Source organism: Lactuca serriola, chromosome 6, assembly GCF_051521515.1.
Source record: "Lactuca serriola cultivar US96UC23 chromosome 6, Lser_US96UC23_V15, whole genome shotgun sequence".
Lineage (NCBI taxonomy): Eukaryota > Viridiplantae > Streptophyta > Magnoliopsida > Asterales > Asteraceae > Lactuca > Lactuca serriola.
The window spans coordinates 96755341-96772346 of NC_136413.1; the positions used below are offsets into that span (position 1 = coordinate 96755341).

General features: G+C 36.5%; 1 protein-coding gene across 1 annotated transcript; it reads right to left on the reverse strand.

The window, feature by feature from the left end:
• Positions 1-931: 931 nt before the first annotated feature.
• Positions 932-2134, reverse strand: LOC145056554 (S-adenosyl-L-methionine-dependent methyltransferases superfamily protein). Its single transcript, XM_079004243.1, has 2 exons — positions 1891-2134; positions 932-1708 (listed from the first exon to the last, which is right to left on the reverse strand). Exons 1-2 carry the CDS (start codon positions 2038-2040, stop codon positions 1067-1069), a joined length of 792 nt encoding a protein of 263 aa, XP_078860369.1. The 5' UTR covers positions 2041-2134; the 3' UTR covers positions 932-1066.
• Positions 2135-17006: the final 14872 nt, after the last annotated feature.

Consider the following 17006-nt stretch of genomic DNA (forward strand, 5'->3'; position numbering starts at 1 on the left):
AAAATCAACAAGCATTTTCAACATGAACTAGAAAAACGGTTTTGCCCAAATTTCTTATTACACATGAAAATGGTTAAAATACTAAGAAAATTGCAATGGGTTAAAATGGTTCTGAAAATATACTAAAAGAATGGCGATTTGCAACCCTAAACAAACCCATAAACTGCTTATGGAATCATTCTTCTTCCCGATTTATACCAAAAAAAATTGAAATACTCACCGTTGATTTGTTCAGTTTCAGTGCTCCTTCTAGTTGATTAAGGTATATCGTTTGTTTGATTTCAGTGCTTCCTGTGTTCCACACTCCATCGTCCTATTCCCAAGAGAGAAAATATGAACTAGGGTTTTTTACCCTTCGCCCACTAAAAAAGATAAACACTAAAAGCATCCACAATGCAAGTAATATAAGAGTTGAATATGCTGATGATTAGGATTGAATAAGAGTTGAATGGAATGTGGATGATGACATAGAGTAGAATTGAATGAAGGGGTTGAATGATTATTGAATGGTTTAATAAAAACAATATAATAATGATTATGATTGAATATGCGTTTAATGAGTTTTAAGTGGTGTTGTATAGATGTTTAATGAATAATATGACAATTCATTGAAGTCTATAGAGCTCAATGGATTGCAGATGCCCGAAGTTTACTATCTTTATTAGAAAATAACCTACTTAACATCCTATGCCGACTCATTCCATGTGATGTGGCTTGTGTAAGGAAGAAAACAGATAAACGAGGTATAACCAATATACATGGTATTTTAAAAAACTAAATAATTGTTCATTATAAAAAGTTTTTTTTAGTTGGATGTATTTTTAAACACTTTTAAAAATTGGTTACCTTTTTATCACAATAACCCTATTCCAAAATCCCAAAATGTTCAAAACATCAAATAAAAATATAAAATCACTGTTCAAAATACAAATTAAGCAAATACGAATTTTCATTTGATCAATAAGTTTTGATTAAAACAAAATAGTTTTCACCATTAAATGTTATTCCACGTCACATGCGCGGAGGAAAAGACCCACACACCATTTGGTGGGATCACATTCTAAGATCAAACTTTCAAGCGACTGAGTCTTCCTGCAATCATGAAACCCTTGTAAACGACATGCCTCACCACCTTCGATCCACCCCACACATTCTCAAGTTCTTTAACCACACTTTCCGACAGCAAATCAACTCCTCTCTCTTTAGCAGTCACCACCGCCGACCAAGACTTTAACATCCCCAAAACGCCCTCAAACGCTAACTCTTTCGGTATATCAAGTTTCAATGGGCTCCCTTCAGACCCTAATCCGACGCTCTCAAAAGGGAAAGGCAACGACTGATACCCATCAAATACATAACTGATCTTTTCATTCCAATAAGGAATCGTAGTTTCATGGAAGCGCTTAAGTGCTGCATCAATTTCAGGGGTTATGGCAAAGTCGTTGTACCCCCAAACAGCAAATACACCGTTTGGTTTTCGTAGAACACGATTGATTATGGAGTAGAGTCTCGGGAGGTCGAACCAGTGTACGGCTTGAGCTATGGTTACAAGATCTACAGAATTTTCACCGCCGATTAAGTTAATTAGCTCATCGTCGGACAAAGTCAGCGGAGTGTGAAGGTATCGGACTCGAGGATGGGCCTTGGCGAGTTTCAATTGAGCTTCGCTCACATCGGTACCAATCACTTGATCGTAATGCTCCGCTACCTGGATAACAGTATCAGTTTTAGAATAAACGTTGACCTAATAGGGTTCACAGTTTATGGGATCTAGTGCTAGCTTCTTTCAAGCAAATTGGGAATCATTGACTTGAAAGAGATCATCATAACAAACGAAAAAAGATTGAAGAAATGGGAAGAGATAGAGAAGGGGGATGAAGAAAGACTAACACCGATCGCCGCCTGACCGTTGCCGGTTCCGATATCCCAGGCAAGAGAATGAGAGGAAGTCCGATCAGCTAACATGGAGTACCAGTCGGCGGGATAAGTTGGGCGTGCATCTAAATATGCATCTGCTTGCTTGTCGAATAATCCTGCCATTTTTCGATGCTGTAAGTTCTAATGCGATTTCCGCGGATAGTGAATGAGAAGGAATCGAAGTGATAGATGAAGGCCCGCCTGCAAAAATGCAAAAAGACAAGCATTTATCTTTCTAAAAGGAATTTTGTTGTTTAAAAAAAAAAAAAAAAAAAAAAAAAAGACAAAAATGCAAAAATGGTCCTATGGTTTGTCATTTTTTGTGGATACGGTCCAAACCTTTTGAAAATTGGATTTTTGGTCTTTATTGAGAGGTTTGTGTGTGGAACAGGTCTCTAGAGTTAATCACCGTTTGTTTTTGGCTGTTAAACCCCTTGCGTGCATTGCACACGAGGGCATAAATGTCTTTTTACTCGAGGGACCATTTTTGCAATTCCTAAACTAATATATGGAGACTTCCCCAACGTTTACGTTGTTCTTCCTTCTCTCTTCTCTCTTTCTTATCGATCGTCTTGCTAGTTAATCACACAATGGTTCTCTGTTTTTGTGGTAAGTTTGATGTTAAATGCTCATGGACACCGAAGAACCTAGGCGGACTTTTTTATGCTTTCCCTCAAAAGGTAAAGAAATCTATTTGCACCCATTTAATTTGTGATGGTTTCTAACCTAATAACATTTGTTTTTTCCCCTTTCTGAAGGATTCTGCTTGTCGCTTTATCGGATGGGTTGATCCCCCCATGTGTAAAAGGTCTAAAGTTATTATAGCTGGAGTACTGAGAAATATGAATCGGATGCAAGCTTAGTACACAACTTAAAAGATTCTCTTGTTGGCTAGTTAGGTGTTTTTTGTGATTTTGTTCATATGGTCTGTTTAGGTTTAGGTATTAGGGCTATGGGCTGGTTTTTTTTTATTTTATTTTATTTTATTTATTTATTTTTTTTTTTGTTGAAGATTGATAAAAGTGTGGTTTTTCGGTGGATTAATGGTTTTTGGTACTTTGACCTAGGTTCTTTGTAGTTATTTGTAAGGTCAAAGTAAGTTGTTTATATACTAACTGACTTCCTGATATAAATGTGAATTTTATAGAGTTGCTTTACAAGAAAGATTAATGCGAATAATTGACTGCAATTACATAATAGACTACAAACATATCAACCAAACTGTCAACCATATGGTGCAATTACATTCTCCCAAAATATGCAACCCTATATATGTTCTAATACTTATCATACTAATGAAAACCAAAATAACCATAAGTCATAAGTTTCATAACACTGCCAAAAGTAGAAAATGATATATGCCAAAACAAACACAACCTTGATCCTCAACTTCCACCTAGCTTGGCAACCCAACTTCATCCACCTCTTGGACCTTTGCATGTCCTTGAGTTGTGACCTTTGTTTTTGCATTTTACACATGTTACTCTGACATATTTCCTTGTTAATTTTCGAACTCCATCAGGACCAACATTACAACTTCATCATGACTTACACCATGAGTGCAACTCTAACTTTGACTCTTACTCAATTTTTCATCCTTGCTTTTCTTCTTCTTCTTCGTAGGCCTACCTGGTTGCTTATGATGTATTGAAGGGATAAGTGTGGTCAGACACAAACTTTTAGGCTACATTATTCTTCCTTTTATGGGCTCTACCTTATAGGAATATGCATTCTTCCATGTATCCAACCAGTATACCTTATTGATCCACCTATAAATGTTACAAACATCCTCTGAGTTCTTGGTCATTTCATAAAGGGTTGCAATGGCATGTTTACAAGGGATGCCTTTAGCTCCCACTTCTTGCAAGTACATGTGTTGTTCCTAACATGTACAACATGTTGATCTTACCATGCCCTAGTCACTTGGTATTTCTCATCACCATTCTACCTAACAATGTAATGTGATGCATGAGACTTGTTTACATCCAATATGGTTGTTGCAGTGGGTGTTAAAGGCCCTTTTGCCTTGTCCATCATCTTCATAACATTACAGATTTTATTCATCAATATACTCCAAACAACCTATGATAGGATTATCTCTTCCCTTTTTATCTTGCTGTTAAATACCTCACAAAGGTTGTTTAACAGTATAGCAGAGATTGCTTTGCCTGTTACAAAGAACAATATAATGTTTTAAGTACAAGTCCACATTTAACATATAGTAATTAATGGTAAGTTATGTACTTGTGAAATGTGTTGTTGCCCAGTGTTTTGGAGGAATCTTTCTAAGCCATTCACATGCCTCCTTGTCATAGTTGCTAAATTCTCTCATGCAATGTTCAAATTAAGGTATAGTGGTTGTAGTTGCACGTTTCCATAAATAGTCCTTGTACTCTTTCAATCTCCATTTCACCCTCATGTTCTGATGTATGTGCCTGAGACAATAACTGTGCTCAACACATGGGAATAGTTGGGCTATTGCTGGTATTAAACCCTAAAACAGTAACAATGATTAAGTATTTAGTTTATATAATAATAATTAATAAATAAAACAAGTTCGAAAGAGATACCTTTTGTCGATATGTGATAAAGTAAAGTTTGAGTTTGAACCAAGATCCAAGTCTTCTCCTAAACATTGCAAGAACCATATACAACTACTTTTGTTCTCTGTCTCAACAATGACATAAGCAAGGGGTAAATGACATTGTTAGAGTCAAACCCAATTGCTGTTAGAACCTTCCCAGGGAATGGTCCTTTGATATACACACCATCGAAACCCGAAAGATCCCTGAGGCCAATCTTAAAATATTTTTTAGAGGACCCAAGCAAGTGTAGATTCTTTTAAACCTCCTAGTTGGGTTTGATGGGTTATGTTCACTATAACATCAATCTTGACAGTTGTGTCAACATTGGTTCCTTGCAATTTAAAAACAAAGTCCCTCAAGATCTCATATTGTTTCGTATAGTCACCTTTCACAATCTTAGTTGCAATAGCATTGACCCTGAATACTTTGTCAACATAAACACCAACCTTGAAGTCCTTTTGAAGTTGTTTCTACAATGCTCGAAGAGGAATCCCTAGATTCATGTCAATTTGCTCCATGATTCGCTTGGATATGAAAGTAGCAGTGTAAGCTCTAATCTTCCTGATTTAAAGCAAGCGTGGTTGTAATTTAATGTCTTTACAAACCAGGGAGATTCTGTATTTGACCTAGAAGCATGAAGGAACCAACTACATTTTGATTTATCTAAATTTACCTCTTTTCCCTTGCTTTTACGTTTAGTACTATGGCCCACCACCGCACTTGCATTCATGATAAGGACTACTCCTTTACACAATCCCCAAATTCTAAGTTTTTCATTCTCTTTATAATACAAATTCCTCCTAGTTTCTAATGTGTGCATGTCAATTTTTCTTTCAAATTTTTCTTTGATTTAAACTTTTGCCCAACATAAAAACCGGCCTTATGGACATTTCCAAGAATGCATCTTTTCTCCTTAGCCAAATTCTCAAGAACACATCTTCTTTTCCTCTCATCATTTGACCCATCATCCAAAGAATCCCATCTATCATTGTCAATGACTTCTATGTCCTCATGTTCATCATTCGTCCCAATCCCATTATGAAACGCATCCATTTGAACAAAAACATCATCCCTGTCAAGATTGAGGTTAAATTCAGTCATATCCACCTCCACTTTTGATACATTGTTTTCATCATCAACAAGTTCATCGCATTGTTCTTTTGATTGTTGCCCAAGATCATCACTGTTAACAGACTTTTCATGTTCAAACTAATGGTCTTCAACATTCTCATCTTCTGGTGGTTGATAATGATCTCCATCAAAAGGATCAAAGTGATCATGATTAAAGTTTTCATAATGAAAGTCATTACAATCAAAGTTAGCATGCTCACCACCTTGATCTTGTACCACAACATACATGTTAACATACTCACCACCTTGATCTTGTACCACATTATGTAAGTTAGGATTCTCAACACCCTGATCTTGTACTACATCATCCAATTTAGCATGATCACTACCTTGATCTTCTACTACATCATCCAATTCAACTAAACGAAGCTTCTTGGCATAAGAACATTGACCAGTTGTTGAGTTCACCCTTCTATTTCTTCTATACTCTGGTGAAACTTGTGGAGGGACTCTGTCAAAGAGTATCAAGGACATATACCCTGCTAACTGTCTTTGATCATTAGCTTCATCTATTATTAGGGTTTTATCCTTTGCTGGTACTTGAGGTATGTTTGCTTCTTTTGGAAGATCACCATCATAGAGCTCCTTAATAATAACTTTTTGCTTTCCTTTAGGAGACATAAAATAGGTCAGCAAGTTAGTTTGTCCATGTTTTATATACACTTCAATGACCTTGTCATCTCTAATTCATTGAGCCAAATTCAAGACATCATTATCATTCCCTACAGCTCTAAGACCAAAATCCAAGTCTTCATGAGGAATCCTAAAATGGTAATATATTACTTGGGGTATGGAGTAACCTTGCGAGCATCATTGCGTCTAGTTCATGAACTAAGAACTCATCAATGTCTACTAAATCAATATATCACACTTCACCTTTAACATATTTCATGTTTGGAAGCTTGGTAAAATTTCCACCATGGTGTAGCTTTATGGTGAACATTTTTGGTACACGCTCTACAAGATACAAAAAAACATTAAATAAAAAATTGTTAGATGTTTGAATTTTTGACTCTGTTCTTCAGATCATCAAGAAACTTAAGAAAATTTCGTAAATAGAGGATAAGTGAAACTAACCATATTCATTTGTGATGTCATGCGTCTCGCCTTTTGGCCTAATTGCTGACATTACGAACAACATTTATAGCTGAAAAGCAATAACAAGTAAACACCTTGGACCAGATCTTGATTAGGGTTTTTTGCATTCAAAATGAATGACGAAGAACATGGAAGTGGAAGAGGTAACTAAAATATTTTTTGTGTAATATGACGCTAATACAGTCACAACTGAGTTTACTTCAAGAATTGCAAAAATGGTCCCTCGAGTAGAAAGACATTTATGCCCTCGTGTGCAATGCACGTGAGGGACTTAACAGCCAAAAACAAAGGGTGGTTAACTTCAGGGACTTGTTCCACACACAAAACTCTCAGTAAGGACCAAAAATCCAATTTTCAAAAGGTTTGGACCATATCCACAAAAAATGACAAACCACAAGGACCATTTTTTCATTTTTGCCTTTAAAAAAACTTAGCAAATGTACCCCACACATCGCATGTTGCTTTAGGACAGAGGGAATGGTGACAAAACCGCTTTCCCTTCACTCTCACATAAGCGTTACGTCATATTTTACCACAAAGGTGTGGTTCCTTGCTACACCGAAAGAGTTGTGCCAAATATATTTCTTTAATAATTTAATTTAAATAATACTTCATTGTTAATAAAAAAAAGTAAAATATCATTATTTCAAATAGAAAAAAAGCATTACATTGCATTGCATTACTTAAACTTTTAAAAACTAACATCGCATTAAAAAAATCCTACAAAACTTTAAAGAAAAACACACATGAAGTCGTTCTCTGAGAACTCGTCTTCCGAGTCATCCGGGGGATCCAAATTAAGGTTAATGTGTTGAATCCTGTAAATGTGTCCCACCAAGTCCGTACGAAGATTGTGAAATGTTTCAGTGCAACATATCTCTGCTCTCCATTCCATATACTCGTCATCACCAATTTTTATTTGTTATGTCTCGGGGATGTTATCCTGCTTGTCATACTCACATATTTCTCTTCCTTTTCCTTAAATAATCATATTATGCAATATGATACATATATACATGATTTCTTGAAGTTTTTCCTCGCCGAAATAAATTGATATTTTTTCAATATGTACAAATGTTTCTTAAGAGCTCCAAAAGCCCGCTCGATATTTTTCCAAGCTTTTTCTTGAGCTCTCTTGAATTTTTTTCCATCTAAAACCATGTGGACACGAAAATGATTTAACAAACACAACATACTCAGGATAGATCCCATCAATAAGATAATAACCATACTTATATGGCGTTCCATGCACTTTAAAAAAGAATATGGTGCAAATATGGCATATATGTTGTTAAATATAGGTGAACGATTAATAACATTGATGTCGTTAATCGAACCGGGAGAACCAAAAAAACATGTCAAATCCACAGATCTTGTGACATCATCGCTTCAAGTAGTGGGTGACCATGATCACATCGGGTAAATTGATCATGGTGTGAGGTAGGGCAATTTTCCCATGCCCAATGGAGACAATCTAAACTTTCTATCATTCCTGGAAAGCCATGTACGCTAGCATGATGAGCTTGCAATTGTAAGATGTCATTGCGTGTAGGCTTATGTAAATATTTTGGAACATAAAACACAATCACAGTTTTGCAAAAAAAAAATGGAGACTATCTCGTGCGGTCCTAGCGGATTTCCTAAAATTCTCGTCCAACGCATCCGATGTGATGTCATATGCTAATTGATGAAGTGTGACTGTGTATTTTTGTAAGGGAGTGAAACTGGGTGTACCTATAGCATCGAGACATTGTTGGAAAAAACTACACTCCCCCGTTAACTCTTCGACTATACATTCATATAGACGTTTGAACATTCTCAAACACTTTCGAAAGTAGTACCCTTGAAAAGTGGCATTCTCATGAAAGTAGTTTTGTATCAAGCGTTCGTTGGCTTCTGCATGGTTCATATAAATATATCTTTGCGTTTACCATTGAGAAATTTCATTTGCGTTATTGTATAAAGCGTCATATGTTTGCTCCAACATTTGAGTACAAGCAACAGCAACATCAAAAACAATTTGAAAATCTTCCAAAGATGAAGATGATGACGTTTTCTTCTAATTTTGAACAAAAAACAATAGAAAGATATAAAAATTTGGATTTGGTTTGAAGAAGGGTGAAAGATTTATTTTATAGGTATATATATATATATATATATATATATATATATATATATAAATATATATATTTTGACCATTCAAAAATCATTTTTTACCCACACCCAATCACAAAACACGAGCAAAAGAGGGAGAGGTGTGGCCAAACTGCACCCAAGACCGCATAAGGGGCGGTGTTCCCCTACCTATGTGGTAGTGAGTGCAGCCAAATCGCATACCATTCCGTTGAGTCTTTTGTATTATACTAGGAAGTTTACTTAAGCGTTTCAGCGGGAAGACCGAAATAATTAAGATAAAAAAGGAATTTCTATACCTACCCTCAATGTGAGTGGAATAGTGTCCATGTACCCCATGATGAGGCGATTTATGTGAGTGAGAAGAGGTACGTATAGTAGCATCCTAAAAATAGCAATATATTGTTGTTAATTTGTAGTAAGCCATCATAGTTTTGAAAGTAAAATTATCAAATAATAAAAAGAAGTAAAAGCACAAAGGTTGGATTGTTATTGTATACAATTCCACCAATAGTAGCATTCATTGGAGCTTTGTACTTTACTTAGTTATTTACATTATATAGATGAATGTTAAAGTCACAGATATTGGTTGAAAGATCTTTGGTCTTGCGAAAAATCCCGACTAACTCATAAGAATCATTCAGTATTTGTATCAGCAATCGAATAATTTATGAATCTATAGTATGCTTTTCACTTTCATTGAAGAAAGAAAGTTATTGGAAATTTCATGTTTGGTAGCAAATATTTACATGTGTATAAATCAAGGTTTTTCATTAGTAGGTGGAGATAAAGAACCCATCCAATGAAAAATTTGACGTCCAACCCTAAAAACGTATAGATCTAAGCCACAATTGATTGATTTGTCTATATTAACCCCAAAATAAGTCACTACAAACAACGAGTTGTATGCAGAAATATTTTCAATGATGTCGATTAATGGTGTATGGGTATTGGCCATACACAAGAGTGGGCTGGAAAAGCAAATCAAATAACAACAACAACAACAACAACAAAGTCCAAATACCATCACATGCCGATAAGCAAGACTATACATACTTGTCATACTGATCTACATTAAACAATATATAAAATCTTCCATATAGATCTCTGACCAGTATCCCGGGAATCATGGGAAAAGTAAAATGTTTTATTAAAGGGTTTTAACATTGCAACCTTTGAACAAAAGAAACACCTAGATAGGAATGCAAAAAACTGGACCGACTTCCAACTATAAAAACACTAAGCACTCATCAAATGGGTAAGACAACATTCGAGCAAAAAAACCTTAAGCAATTATGTCACACCCCAAAACCAGGAACGGCGGAAACGTTATGGGGCGGAGGACGTCATGTATAATATCAACAACAATGTAAAGTAGTAAACAAGCAACAACATCATCCATTGCATTAATAATATAATTATTATACAAATGTGTTATGTCAAATTTTGATAAACACTAAAGCATAAATCAAAATGAAAGATAAGTCTTGAACAAGCTCCATCTTCCTTTCTCCTTGCATCGGTATCTGTCTATGATAACCTGAGGATACAAGTAATTTTGAAAGCGAGTATCAGCTTTGAAGCTGGTGAGATCATAAGTATTTAGTGTCTTAATTTGTATGAAAGTATTTGTATGTAAGAATTTGTACGTATATGTATTGTAAGTATTTGAAAGTGTATATGAACTGTAAGTGTTTAAAAAACCCTAGAATCCCTATGATTCTTTCTAGTATATGAAGGTGTCTTCTACCAAGACCTAACTGTTTTGAATGTAGTCTTCTACCAAGACCTAACTGTTCTGATTGTAGTCTTCTACCAAGACCTAACTGTGTTACTATTATTATCATTATAAGAAATTGTATCCTTTGGCACTAGGATACTTAAATATAATTCACCTCATTGGTTATGTGAATGAGTCACAAAATAAAGGTAATAATACAATTAACCTGAATATTACCCTTTGGTACTAGGGTAACTAACATTGTTAACTTTAAGACATCCGTAGACGTAGTTTTACCTCTGTTGCTAACAGCTGGGTATAAGAATAGTCAGTCCCTTAAAGTATACCTGTAATGGTACCAACCGTTGACATCCGTGGATGTGCTTTTACCTCTGTTGCTAACAGAGATTCTAGGAATGGTCAATCCCGCAATGTATCCTTTGGTACTAGGATATTAAATCCAATCTATCCCGTCGATTATGTGATTGTATCACAAGGTAAAGATAAGAACGAGGATTTGATAACAGAGTCGATACATATAAAATGTAATAGGACTCCTCCTGATATATCTATGTAAAAGTATTCCTGTAAGTGTGATCATGTAATAGTATAGTAGAGTATTGAAATGTTCTACGTGTGCTAGCTGTAATGTGTGTTCTCTCTAACTAGCAAGTATAGTATGTACTGTAATGTTCTACGTGTGCTAGCTATAATGTGTGTTCTCTCTATCTAGCAAGTATAATATGTACTGTAATGTTCTACGTGTGCTAGCTGTAATGTGTGTTCTCTCTATCTAGCAAGTATAATATGTACTGTAATGTTCTACGTGTGCTAGCTGTAATGTGTGTTCTCTCTATCTAGCAAGTATAATATGTACTGTAATGTTCTACATGTGCTAGCTGTAATGTGTGTTCTCTCTATCTAGCAAGTATAGTATGTACTGTAATGTTCTACATGTGCTAGCTGTAATGTGTGTTCTCTCTATCTAGCAAGTATAGTATGTACTGTAATGTTTTAGAAGGTATTGACTCATGAATGAACTGACTCATTTGTATGATATCGTGTTCTAGTAATTGTTCTAGTATCTTCCTAAACTACCCATATGGTAGTTTACTAGTAATCTATCTGGTAAGTATGGACATGGATGTATACCCTTGCTACTCAAGGGCATATGTTGAACTGGAAGGACCTTTTATGACTATATATGTACACATGATATATAACTAATATTTAAATGACTTTCGGACGAATACCCGATATCCCACCAGACCACATCTCAAGGCGCGAAAAGGAAATAGGGTGGATAGCCTTCCTAAGTCTTTTAAATATTTCTTATATAACTATACATATAGAGGCATGCAATTTATAATATAAAAGCATAAATAAGTTTTGTAAGACATTGGAAACATAAATATTATTTCAAGAAAGATCGACTTGATGTCAATCTATAAAACAATTTGAAGGCATAAGTTTGATAAAGCAGTTTAAGTATAAGGAAACATTTGTTTGAAACACAATTGTAAATAAGTTTGAAAGGAAATGTACAGTGTAAGATGTACAGTGTAATAAGGAGTTTAAAACATATAAAATGTTTATAAAAGTCATTTGAAGGAAACTGTTTGGTAAAACGGCTAATGAGTAGCCAAATCATTTGAATGCTGTATATTAATCACATGTGATTGATGTAATAAGTAATATAATCCTACTTACTAATCACATGTGATTGATATAATAACTAGCATGGTTCTACTTGTATCCCCCCCCCCATAAAACATTTAAAAGTAGTTTAAAACATTAGTTAAGGGGTATGAACTCACCTGCAATAAGTGACTGGAATTGAACGGACTGTTATCGTACGGAAGGATCGGACAAGTGCTTGGTGTCAAGTGGAGACTTAGACACACACAATGATCCTAATTATATATGAAAACATATGTATATAAATAATTAGTGATTATAACACTAATTATACATGTAATAACATTTAAGCGCGAGGAAAACACTTTTGGACAAGTGCTAGGAGGCTAATGGGTTGCAACTAAGGAGTGCAATGCACCTAATGTGAGTTTAAGGTCTAATGACCATATTCATTGGAGTTTACGGCCCAGGGGAGTAAGCTCCTAGCCGTAATCTCCCAACCAAGGCTTGAAATGGTGCTTAGAATTACTACAACTCTAGTGGGAATTGATTCAAGGCTTATACAAGTGTTTGGGCACCATATTGACTCCTTTGGGGAGTTTACGGCCCAAAGACCCTTTTCCCTTGGATTTTACGGCCGTAAACTCCCTTGGGAGGGTGATTATGGTGCTTTCAAGTCTCTATAATAACTAGGAACAATTCTAGGCTTTTGTACTTGGCTTTAGAAGAGTTTATGGCACCATTTGGTACCATTTCTTGGAGTTTACGGCCATAGAACCTTTTGGGCCATAAACTCCCTCACTTTTGGAGTTCTAAGTGTTTTAGTTAGTCCATAATACATTTAGGTACATGCCCAAATTGTTTCTTGGCACAAGGAAGGGTTTAGGGTGTCCTTTGACCCCTTTATAGGAGTTTACGGCCCAAGAACCACTCTTGGTCGTAAACTCTTCAATACTTGTGCTTTTCTTATGTTTTCTAGGTTCTAAACACATTAGTGTACATGTCTATAATGAAGCCTAAGCCTTTGGGGGAAGTAGGGCACATTTAGGCCCTTGAAATTGGTGTTTACGGTCCAAGAATCTCTTGGGCCGTAAACTCCTTAGGCTAAGTGTTCTTGATTGATTTCTAGTCTCAAATGTTCATACATATCATCCTAAGCTAGTTACCTAACAAGGAAATGGGACTAAATGGCCTTTAAGCTTGATTTTGGAGTTTACTCCCCAAGAACGGTCTTGGGCGGTAAACTCCCGGATCTCATGTATTTGACATACAAACTATGTTAATAAGCATAAAACAAGTATTATAACACAACTAGAGAAGTGTACTCACGATTTGGGATGAAAACCCGAAGATCCGTGAGAGAGAATTTGGCTTTTCTCTAATTGGAATTCAACTAATGAACCATTTTGGTTCAGAATTCTATTTATAGTCCTGAGATTTTTGGCAGAAAATATTTCTATTCTCGGAATGAATTCTAATGTCTTAGAGTATTGGATTTATAGTGTTGCACAAAACCCTAGTGCAACCACTCTCCTAGTATCTTCTTAAGTGTAAATCCTGAAAACTGCCAAACTTATACTCGAAATCCGAGTTTTCACTGTAACTGGTCTACTTCTATTGGCTTGATATGGTTTGTTCAGAATGGAGATTTCGGGTTGTCACAAATTATTCTTATACCTCAACGTGGCATCTAACTTAGGCATCGAAGAGCAATATCGGGGTCCATCCGTCGGTATAGCTTTATAACCTAGATTTTGTCTATTCTATGCATCATGACTTCTAGAATGTTCATTAGAAGAACTCCCAGTGATAAACAATAAACGTATCTGGAAGCCCAGGTAGCAATGCAAGATAAAAATATACCTCGCAACCTATGTAACGTCCTGAAAATGATAATAAAAATTTTCATTTAAATCTCTATCAAATCCTTCGTTAATTGTTCAAAATCAACACCAAGTCATAATATTCAAAAAATCAGATTACAATTATTTCAAATGTGGAAATCATGAGGGGAGGATGTTGTGCCATCACGTCGGGACCTTCCCTCTTGAACCGGAAGTACCTGAAAGCACAAAGGTTAGTGAGTTCCCCAAAGTACCACATACTAAACATATAATTGGGCTTAACCCTGGGGTATAATCCTACCTAGTACATACATATGGGTCTCACCCTGGGGTGTATTTCAACCTCATCAACGCATATGGGCCCCACCCTGGGGCCTCGCCCTAGGGTCTATTTCAACCTGAACATACTGTAGTGGGCTCCGCCCTAGGGTATATTTCAACCCAAACATACTACAATGGGCCCCGCTCTGGGTATATTTCAACCCAACATACAATCACATATAAACCACATAGTAACTATCATTCTGAGTAACACAATAATGAGCCGACATTGGTGCCTGCGACCCATGGATATAGTGAGAAAACTCACCGCACAGACAGATGAGTAAACTGAATAGCATGCCGCTCCAAGATCAACTCTACCAGTCACCTTAATAAATTCCATGACACCAACTCAACATAAAGATCAAAATACCTAAAATACCCATAGGTCAAACCCTAGTTAAAATCCAGGTCAAAGTCAACTGAGTCAATCGATTTGACTCAGTGACTATATTGGGCGTACTCCTTACGTACGTGAGGCGTACTACATGCAGCGTAGCCTGTAACACCCCGATTCATGGATGTGGAACTTGAAGATTTATTGCAAGTGGAAGGGCCTACTCGCCGAGTTGGTTGGCCCTAAAACGTCGTGTAGGAGTTGATCTGGGTGCATGAGTCATGAAGCTTTCTCTTCGAGTTGGAGAGCTGGACTCGATGAGTTAAGACTGTTTATAGAAAAACCCTAATTATTTGGGTTAGCACCCTATTTAAAGGACTTTAACTCCTTTACCCCGCCTCCCTCATCACCCTATCACGTCCAGAGAGAAACCCTAATGAGCTAGCCCATATTTTGAGTGTGTGAAGCCAAAAGTGTGAATTCTTGGAGGAAGCTTGAAGAGTGAAGAGCTTGGAACAAGAAGGAGTCTTTAGATCCAACATTCATACAGTTGTAGCATCTATTTGGAGGTAAAAAGTCCATACCTTGGATTGCCATTTCTTAGATCTCTTCTTATGTGAGTTTATGGGTATTTTGGTGCAAAATGAAGTCCATTTTCGGGTTGAGCTTGTCCATGGGAAGTAGTTGCAAATCTGGACTCCTCTAAGCCCTCATGTACATAAAGTCTTAAGCTTTATGAAGCTTTGACCCGTCTTCATGTCCTAAACCCTTTTTAGCTTAGTTTTGAGTGTTTTAACCTTGATAGGCGTTGCATGATCGTAAAGTTAGCAACTTTACATGGTAACTTCATCCTAGGAGGTTCGATCTGGAGTATGGAGCATTGGAATCGACTGGAATGAGTTTATTGTGTTATAGGTGAAGAACTCGACAAGTTGGGCATCCAACTCGACGAGTTGAGTTGAGATTTCCCATTTTTGTATTCAGAGTAAACTCAACGAGTTGGTTGAGCAACTCGACGAGTGGGTAGGGTTTTCCCCGATCTTCTGGACACTGCATGGACTCGATGAGTTGGCTAGCAACTTGGCGAGTTGACTCGGGTTTTCATAATTTACTAAGTACTAAGGAGCTCGACGAGTTCATGAGTTGCACTTGATGAGTTGGGTCAGATTTGACCGTTGACTTCCATTGAATTTAGGGTTTTGGTCAAGTTGTGCAGTTTGAAGGCCATGGAGGAGCGGAGTCTAGACCAACAATTCGAGTGTGGGATATATATTGCTTTACTCTGCGATGTGAGTCTTCTCACTATAGTTACCTGAGTGGTAATACTGTGCGACCTAAGGGTCTTATACGCTTATATTGAGTATGTAATATCATGCATTTGTCTCTGTGATTTATGTTGCATATTATCCTATGCTTTATTGGTTAGGACCGGAGGGTCTTCACTGAGACACATGACCGGAGGGTCCTTATCGAGATATAGCCACGAGAGGCTAATTATTGTGTGTGGTATTTTGAGGAACTCACTATGCTTCATGCTTACCGTGTTGTGTGATATGTGTTTCAGGTACTTCTCATGATCGCGGGAAGGCACCAACTTGATTGTACACACCTGTTCGAGATTATGTTGAGGATTCTGGGATATTATCAGTCATTTTGATAAATTATGTTTTGACAACTGATACATTGTGGTTTTTGAGAAATTTGATATTGAGTTTTATGTGATTTAAAAATGAAAAATTTGTTTTGAAAATTTAGAGCGTTACAAGTTGGTATCAGAGCCTTGGTATGAGGGATTCATATGTACCCTCGAGTATGTCTAGACTCAAACTGAGGATTTGAGAAAAATTTTCTATAAAGAAATGATTTTTCTAAAACTAGTAAGAGTTTTAAAGAGGAAATGAGATGGAGCAGTTTGTACCATTAGCCAGAGCCCGGACGGTGATTTCCCAAAATACCATTACTTGTTTACATTATGAGATATTTACGAGATATTGGAGCTGCATGTTAGAGGATAGGCCAGTTATTTCAGATATTAGGGATAGGGTTGCCTGATTCATGATTCCTTAACCTAGGGGATGCTATTGATTGATATTATCTGCTATTTGCTCTCTGCATGTGCTGAGTAAGAGTACCTAACAGAAATCTTTTAGAGAGAGCTTTGAGTAGAGGAGTAATCTAGGAGAGATACCTAGATGTGTATTTGAGGAATCTATAGAGAGAGTAGTTAGATACCTACGAGAGGTAAGGTTGCCTGAGTTCGGTGATGCCTTTTGATTTGTGGA